General features: G+C 48.7%; 2 protein-coding genes across 4 annotated transcripts; both read right to left on the bottom strand.

Moving 5' to 3' along the window:
• Positions 1-490: 490 nt before the first annotated feature.
• Positions 491-5,467, bottom strand: MTCP1 (mature T cell proliferation 1). 2 transcript variants are annotated; one of them, XM_064427065.1, is made up of 6 exons: positions 5,329-5,467; positions 5,063-5,233; positions 4,858-4,909; positions 4,594-4,776; positions 3,612-3,678; positions 491-1,923 (listed from the first exon to the last, which is right to left on the bottom strand). In XM_064427065.1, the coding sequence occupies exons 1-3, from the start codon at positions 5,434-5,436 to the stop codon at positions 4,862-4,864; spliced, it is 327 nt and encodes a 108-aa protein (XP_064283135.1). In that variant the 5' UTR covers positions 5,437-5,467; the 3' UTR covers positions 491-1,923; positions 3,612-3,678; positions 4,594-4,776; positions 4,858-4,861. The 2 variants fall into 2 exon arrangements, with proteins under 2 accessions (XP_064283135.1, XP_064283136.1); XM_064427066.1 differs by lacking the exon at positions 4,594-4,776 and having other exon boundaries at positions 1,850-1,923.
• On the bottom strand, positions 491-8,584 carry CMC4 (C-X9-C motif containing 4). Of its 2 annotated transcripts, none has more exons than XM_064427068.1 (3): positions 8,537-8,584; positions 3,612-3,678; positions 491-1,923 (listed from the first exon to the last, which is right to left on the bottom strand). In XM_064427068.1, the coding sequence occupies exons 2-3, from the start codon at positions 3,667-3,669 to the stop codon at positions 1,754-1,756; spliced, it is 228 nt and encodes a 75-aa protein (XP_064283138.1). In that variant the 5' UTR covers positions 3,670-3,678; positions 8,537-8,584; the 3' UTR covers positions 491-1,753. The 2 variants fall into 2 exon arrangements, with proteins under 2 accessions (XP_064283138.1, XP_064283137.1); XM_064427067.1 differs by lacking the exon at positions 8,537-8,584 and adding an exon at positions 4,594-4,667.
• Positions 8,585-8,697: the final 113 nt, after the last annotated feature.

Raw genomic sequence — 8,697 nt, 5'->3', positions numbered from 1 at the left:
AATCACCCATATTCCCAAGGATATGGGATGCTCTAGGGCAGGAGGTGGGTCTGTACCAGCCTGGGTTGCCTCTGCTGAGCAAATTTGTTCCACCCAACTTCAAATGGGCATGGAGACAAGGCTATTTCTTTTTCATAGGTGCAACAGAAGCCTAAATATTTTATCTATTAGTGACTTTCTTTCCACTGTTCCTGCTCAGATAGGGCAAAAGAGAAAAATTTGCTACTTGTCAGTGTTTGAGGTGATCCACAGCATTGTCATCACTTTTCCCTACTTTTCAGGGACACTAAACCCCATTTTGTCTTAAAGGTTTTTTTCTTGTAGGCGATGGCAGTGGGAGGGGAAGACAAGCCCCAAATTATTCTGATCTTCAGCCCCAGTTACAAAAATATCAAGCAGCTTCTATTTAAACATGATCTCACATGGCTCTGGGCTGTGAGTGGCAGCCAAGCTGCCCGGCATGCAGCTCAACAAACAACCAGAGACCACAAGTTGTTCCAGTCGTTTATTTTGTACCATGGTATTTCAGAGCAGTGAATACAGATGGTTTGCTCTTCTAGGCTTCAGTACACACAACTATTGTGCCTAGACCTCAGTGGTTTATAGAAGCTCTATTTCATAAGTTGTACTTGATCACAGCACAAAAGTCCTTTACGGCTAGATCTAATACAGAGTTAGGGCCAGTGGGCTGGGAGCCTGATCTTTGGGTGCCTGGACTCCTGCTAGAGGGGACAGCGAGACAGGCAGCTCTGAGGGGTGGTGCAGGAACCTGTCTATGAGCTCTTCCTACAGGTCACAGGAAATTCTGCTGCGTGGCCAAGAGCTTCTGGAAAGCCATCTCTCCTGGGGTCCAGACACAGCCGGCTTGGGAGTGAGTCTGGAATGTTGTGTGGAAAATAACTGCCTGCAACTGCTTGTTCAGTAAGCAGCACCTAAGTCAGTTCTTGGATCTAGCCCAGGGCTCTGTGACAGGCCTTTGGGTATCAGCAGTTTTAACTAGACTTGGATTCAAAGCATATTGCTTAAAGGTGTTCAATTAGACATAAATTTATAAATTTTGTATCAACAGTCAAATCTTTCAAATGAATATTGCTTTTTTAAAAAAATATCCTATCCCTGTAGCAATCCCTGAAATTATATTCCTGTAACATCTTTATCATGCAAATAGCAGCGTGTAGGCAATTCAAATATAAAATAAACAACTCTGTCCAGTGGAAAAGTGAGGCACTTAGGCAAAGTGACTTGTAGTCACTCATGATCTATACAAGACTTAGGAACAATCATCAGACCTGATGCCCATTCTTGAGCTTGAACCACTGGACAGGCAAATGTCTGGAACTACTGCATGGTGGCAGCAATCAATACCTTTGTTGTATCAAGATGGGTTTGTTTCACGTTTAAACTCACTCTTCTGAGCTCATTTCCTGTACCTCTCACTCCAGAAGCCAGAATAACTCGGTTCCAATTCTCCATTTTTAGAGCAAGGATGGATTAGAGTAAGGTAAGCATCCTAAAAACATCAAGTTGACATTTCACAGGTGTGATGCAGAGGCAACATAGATTATGTTTTCGTACAGAAAATAAAGTCTGTTGACCAGGCCATATGTTGGTACTGTGTAATGCTTTTTGGTGTGCTGAACGGTGTGTTCCAGGAGCAATCTGGCTTTTCTCAAAGTCTAAAGAAGGCTTGAAAAAACACACACGAGCTCTTCAAGTGAGTCCATGCTCCAGCGCCTGCTGGAGCTGCATTGTGTTACTGAGGTGGTGGGGAAATTCCTTCTGAAGTCACCTTGGCCTTTTCTCTCTCCCTTTCTTCTCTCTCAAACCCTGAGCAGCAGATGGACCTGCCCTTGGGGTAGCGAGCGCAGCATTTCCGCATCTCCTGCAGCGCAGCTTCACACTTGGACTCCACGTAGTTGTTTGCTGGAAAACAAGGAGACGCCAGGTCTGCAGGGAGGAACAGGCTTTGTTCCCTGAGGGAGCACACCTAGCCCAGCTCTTCAGCTGCCTACAAGCATTCCATCATTTTCTTGCTCACAAAAACCTCTCTTTAGCTGCAGCTATCTGAAGCTCTCTGTGGCTCAGAGAGGAGTCCTGCAGGAAGAGGCTGAGTCTGGTTTGAGTTAAGAACCTCCTGCCTGTCTGCCCAGAAACACAGGGCATGCACAGCCACCTGCTCTGCCTTGGATGAGCTCTGCAGCCACTACACAACTGCACTCAGACCCACTCTGACTTTTAAAAGATTAAAAGAAGCAACAGCAGCATAATGTGAGACACACAGCACCTGTGGAGAGCCCAGAAAGCAGCAGTGAACACCTTCTGGTTAATGAGCAAACCACACTGCTGTGATCACTGGGCTATGAATTCCCTGACTGGGTTGGTGAGTGAGCTGCAATACAAACACAGAGATCACCCCTGAGAAAAAAGTTGTGGTGATTTCTGCAAGCTGGCAGCCCAGGAGGCATGGCAGGCTCTTGGAGAGGAGAGCTGACCTGTCTCTGCCATAACCTGCAGTTGATGAGTGCTCCAAGGCTCTCCCAACTGTCCCTCTGCCTTTGCAGCTTTGTTTCTCAAACTGTAGCAATGTACAGGCACGCCATCATCTGTCAAGGATGCATTCCTGAAAGTTACTCACAGATAGAAAAACACAAAAATGATTTACAGCAGGCATTCAGTCTCACAGAAGAGCAGCAAGATCTTTGGAACAATGACTTTTGAGAAGTCAGCATCTCCCAGAGGTCCAGCTCCCACCCTCCATCTCACACGCTGGGTACAGTGACTGTGCATTCCTCAGTTAAGGCTCTGTATTAAATTTTTACAGGGGAAAATTGCTTTGCTCTCTGTTTCATGTTGCACATCAGACAGCTCCACAGCACAATAGATGAACAGCAGCAGTGACAGTGACGTGTACATGCAGCAAAGAGCCTCTCTGCCAACACTCAACCATTCACATCAGCACTGCACACAAACCTACACAGGAAAAACACTTAGAATAACTTCTACAAGTGTTATAAAAAGAGCATTGCCACAGATGGGACCAAAATAGGGTCAATCATCAGCTTTTAAGTGCAGTAACACAGGGAGAGAAGGTGGGGAGAATGCTCCAAACCATGAGGACATTAAAGGTAGTCTCTAGACAATTTCTGGGGACATGAAGACCATCTCACCTCGAGGACAGATCACCTAACCTGTTCCTGACAGAATTCTGTCTCACCTGCTCTTGAAACACCCCCCTAGAGCAGCTCTGCAGTCTTCTCATGCAATCCACCTACTCCCTCACTAACCACACTGTAAGAGAGCTTATTATAATGTCTAGCTCTTCCTGCCCACAGCTGAGTCCCAAAAATACACCTGGGATCTCACTGCCAGCATGGAGAACACTCCAAGCACATTACTGTTACTAATGATCTGCTTTATACTCATGAGGTCTCATTATTTACAATTAAGCACAAAGCAATTCTATTAAAATCAGACATTATAATTTTGTTCATTTTGCAACCAGGCAATGCTAATGTGCTTTGTTCCTTCTCAAGGTGAAAGGACAAGGTTAAGTTAAAAGAATTAAGTTCTAACAAAAATCAAGACACCAAAGACAAAATGACACTTGGTACCTTGCAAGCATTTCTGTATTTCACAGGCTTGTTTCTGGCAGGGATCCTTCCGGGACATGTTCAGGAGCTAAAATGACAGAAAATGTTACTGTAGATCAGGGTTCTTTTCAGGGGGTGGGGGAAAGACAACGTCCTACAGCCACATCTTTCAGGAGCTCCCACTTTCCCCCACTGTCATCATTCAGAAAACATCTACTGCTGCTTCCAGGTGCCTGCCAGCATACACAAGAACTCTCTGTCTGATGATGATGGGGATAATGAATAGAATAAGTTTCACGTCATTAAGTTTAAAAGCCTTTTTCTTCTCTCTAGTTAAAATGTGTCCTTTTCTACTTGGATGTACACAGATTCCAGAAAATATTCAAATTAACACGGCTGACTAAATTTTAAGAGTTTTCTATCTCTATACCGAGACACATAATTTATGTGAAATCCACCTCTGTGAGCTTTACACAACCAAGGATTTGGTGGCAAGTCATGGAACCACAGCTGAAGATGGCATTAAAAGAACAATCAACCAACTCAGTTGTGTATATGCCACAAAGCCAAGAAGAAGGGCTCTTTTCATTCTGTTTCAGGAGGAAGTCTCTTGGAAATCCTCTCCTTCTGCCCAAAAAACCCCGTAAACAGACTGAAGGACAGCTCCATCTTGTTCAAATCCATCACAAAAGGATTTCAGACACTTGAGTTGATATTTCTGCAGCTGTGACACCTGTAACTGTGTCAGTGTAAGATCAAAAGCCAAGCAAAAGCTGGTGGTACCAGTAGTTGAACGGGAGACCTCTAAGGAAAGCAGGGGTGTCTCTGAAGGTGGTGGTGAGACTGAACCCTCTGAGCCACGTTCAGCCTCTGCTCAGAGCTGGGAGCTGCTGCCTTTCCAGTTTCTGACAAGTCACCAGCCCACAGCAGTTCCCAGTATCACTAGGGCATTATTTGCAGCATCCTGGCCGAATTCCATTTGGGGCAATTATATTCTGCCTACCTAGAACTCCCCCTGATGTTTCACTTGGTCACAATACTCCTCTTCACTGCCTGTCCTAAACTCTTGTGTGATGCTGCTGTGTGTTGCTTAACTGCTTCCACCTCAAAGGTGGCTGCATTTCAGTGGAGAGAGAACCTTTTATTGTACAAAACAGACAATGGCATCTTCCTAGAGCCACTGCTCCTGAAAGACAAAAATTCATATTAAAGAAAGACCGGGAGTAAGCAGTGCACAGTACAAAGCAGGGGTAATGTCTGCACATACCAGATTAATCCCCAGGCACGAGTTTAAGCAGCAGTTCTTCAACACCATCAAGCTGTAAGTGACAAGGAAAAGTTCAATACGTCTACAGTTACTGTGCTTGAGCTAATGGACTTCAACAAAGTAACAGTCCTTTGCCGTCCCTCAAGGATCTCAAATGACTTCACAAACAGGAATGACTATGTTCTATTGTCGCCACCATCCTTACCATGAGATGGTGCTCTATCTCCCAAACGCGAGAGTTACTATCCCTGTACTGCTCACCCTGGGACAGCTGCCACATGTGAGGCAGCCGGGATGGGGGGAGCTGGCTGGGTCGCAGCGCCTCACCCAGGGGAACCTGAACTCTTTGGATCCGAGCCCTCAGCATACCTTCCTCCTGGGGGAAAGTAACAAACAGAGCAGGCAGTTACTGGCAGAGGCACCCGAAACAGCAAGGCTACAACCAGGGGGAAGCGCAAAGCGCACACTTGCCTCTTCCGCAGCCACGAGCCAGGTTTTGCGGTGCTCATCGCAGTAAACCCCCACGCGGCGCACCCAGAGGCGCACGGGGGGAGCGCCCGCCCGCCCGCCCTGCGCCATCCCTCAGGCGGCTCCGCGGGGCGGCATCGGCCCGCACGCCCTCGGGCAGAGCTCCGGGCCCGGGCCAGGCGGTGTCCGACTCCTCGGATCAGATGCTACGTGCGGAAACGTCCCTAAAAGTCAGCTCGGGAGGCCGGGGCGGTGCGCAGGCCGGCGGAACCGGCGGGCCGGGTCGCACAGTGGGACACGCGTGCTGGGTGGCACTGGTAAGGCATTCTGGGCAAAAGGTGCTATCGGTGCACAGTTAAACCCTGCGAGGATGGGCTTTGCTCATTCCGCTAACAGTCCTAGTAACAGTCTTGGTGTAAAACGGGGGGGAAAAGAGGTGGTCTAAATCCCAAAAGCAAAACTCGTGACCAGCAGCGAGGTGAGCTTAACAGGAGCGAAGATCACTCTGGAGACAGAGCACAGAGCTCGGTGTGCAGCACTCTCATCTTTGGAGCTCGCTGAGCTGTCGGGGTGCAGGGTCCTTTGTCTCATCTCTCAGGGGTGGCAGCACTGTCCATCCACACCCCAACGCCTCGGGAGCAGCACTCAGGACTGCGTCACTCGGCTTCTGGCTGGTCACAGAGAGCCACGACACGGGCAGAGGAGCCTGGGGCACTGAGGTGGTGCCTGCTACTGTAACTTTTGCTTAACAGCACGTTCATCTGTGTGCCAGTTAGGTCAAGCTGAGCCATTAGCAAATGGAGGTCAGGGGAAATGATTCTCTTTGAACCCTAGAAGAGGTAATCAAAATGGTACAGACAGTCTTCATCCTTTATCTAGGTGTAAAGTAGAACAAAGTTAAGCTGTAACACATACAACATCCTCCTGCTATGAAGCAGATGCAATATTCCTTATCCCAGTGAAACACAGTGGTCTTCTGAAAACTTGTAAGGTTATAAGGCATATTTCAAACAGCAGCAAGAAAATCTGGGTACAAAATAAAGGAGGGAAGGTCAGGGAGAGAAAAAAATAAACTGTTATACATTGGGGTGCATATATAACAGGAAATGATCTTCCATGATGCCTTCCACACCTTACATCAGTGTCTCTCTACCTTTTTGAGCCAAAGGAGCACTCAGCCTTTTTGAGAACCAAACACCAACCACAGATCAGCCTGAACAGCACCAGCACAAAGAAAACTTTGAGTGTTCTTTTATTCCTTCTTTTTTTCACCCGTTCTGTTTGTCTCCTTGCTGGGTGTGTGGGGATGTGCATGTACCCTACACAAAGCACCACTGTTCTGGCTGCCATCCTGTGATGAAGAACAGGCATCCCAAGGAATGCCCCACCAGCTGGATCACTGGCATTTACAGGAATGTGACTGCAGTCTGACAAGCCTCACAAGGCCTTCAGGAATTAGGGTTAAAGGGACATTTCTGTAATTATTTTCCTTTCTGCTTTACCCTAAGCCACATTACGAATTTAAACCCCTGAGTGGAGCTCTGCCCAACAGTGAAATCAGCAATTGCCTCTGATCACTTTCAGTCAGCTGAACACAATCACCCCAGGTGGAATTCGGCCAGGATGCTCTGCTGCCCTGCAGGAAACTGCAAGAAGTTCCATCATGACCAGAAATGCCCAAGAACTTGCTTTTATTCCATTCAAAGCTGGAATTCTTACAGGTCATCACCTCCAGAACCAGAAGGCTCAAGACTGGCTCCAGCAATAGCAAAACAAGTCTCAGTAAGTGAACTGTGGTTCCTACTGTAGGTAAGCTCTCCTGGGAGGTCTCCTGCCCAAATACTGCCCTGGCTGAACTACAGGCAGCAGGGCTAAGCACACCAGGCAGGTTTGTGTTCCTGGGGAGTGGAGAGGGCAGCGGTGAGATCCCAACAGAGCAAGGTCTGGTGCAGAGGTCACTGTGTGCTGCCACCCCTGGCCCCAGGGAACTGCCCCAAGCCCCCAGGACTGCAAGGCTCAGTCTGCCCTGTGGGGCTGCCCACGTGGTGCCACATGGAAAACCCTGAGTCAGGCAAAACCGTCGATTGGTTTGGGTGGGACAGGAACGGGGTTGGGGTGGGACAGGAGTGGGGTGTGGGGTGGCACAGCAATGAGGTTTGAGCAGGGACAGGAATGGGGTTTGAGCAGGAACAGGAACGGGGTTTGAGCAGGGCCAGGTGTCTGCAGCAGCCAAACACACTAAAGAAACTGGAGATGGCACAAGCACACACTCAGACAGTGCACCTGAACACATGCACAGTGTCCTACTGCTGCAGGTTTGACTGGAAAGCAAAAACAAAGCCTGAAGGAAGACATGGGTGGAAGGAGAAGAGAGCTTACTTATGTTTTAAAACAAGTTTTAAACCTGAGCTCTCACACTGCTTGCTTCATAACCTATCAAAAACCCACCACAACCAACAAAACCCCAACAGCTTAAATCTGCAGGATTGCAGCATCATCCTTTGAGACTTTAACATTCCATCAACACAGCTGTAGAAGGCTGAGCTGTTCAAAGTGGGGAGATTCAAACCCAGTGCTCACAGACAGGAATAATACTGGCAGATGCTCTGTCCATCCTAGCATCAATCTTAGAGGTTTAATGCTATTCTGGGACCTGGATGGATTTCTGAGCCATTATATATGGATGGATAAATGTCAGAATGGCCAGGAGGAGGGATGCAGCTTGTAGCGACAACAATTTATTTGGTTTTGTTGGGTACATTAAAATATTTTACGGAAACAGTGAAATAAATTTCTCCAGATGCTGCTTGGCCCACCCCAGAGCTGGAGGTCAGTGTGCTGAATAAACTGCAGCCCTTATCACCTCTGTTCTAAAAAGCAACTGTGAGTTCAGCTGCCATTCAGGCACGCAGGAAAAGCACTGTGGTGACACAGCTGCAGCCCCAGAGCAAGGCTGGCCAGCCTGGCCTTCTGCTGGGCCACGAGAGCTGGGCAGGAGAGCTGCCTCACTGCCCGGGGCTGCGAGGCTGCTGAGCCTTCCCGGGAAACCCAGCCCGGCTCTGGCAGCAGCTCGGGGATCTGCTGGCTTAAGGGCATGTGGAGAGACACTCTAAAGCTTCTTCTTGGGGGTTGGACTCTACTCTGCCTGGAGCAAGCCCCTGTGACTGCACGCTCCGCTCCGCCCGACCTACGAGGGGTAGCAGATGCTCACCGACCAGCCGGGCTGTCCAGCAGCGAGGGAGGGCAGGCCGAGCTTTGGTGGGATCTAAAAAAAACAGGAAGACAAGAGGATGGACATAACGCGGGGGGAGGCAGGCCGAGGGCGGCGAGGGAGGGGATGCAGGGGCCGAGCGGGCAGGGAGGGGGTGTGGC

Source organism: Passer domesticus, chromosome 7, assembly GCF_036417665.1.
Source record: "Passer domesticus isolate bPasDom1 chromosome 7, bPasDom1.hap1, whole genome shotgun sequence".
NCBI lineage: Eukaryota > Metazoa > Chordata > Aves > Passeriformes > Passeridae > Passer > Passer domesticus.
Note: the sequence above shows the minus strand (reverse complement) of the source record. Positions and strands in the feature narration are given on the sequence as shown.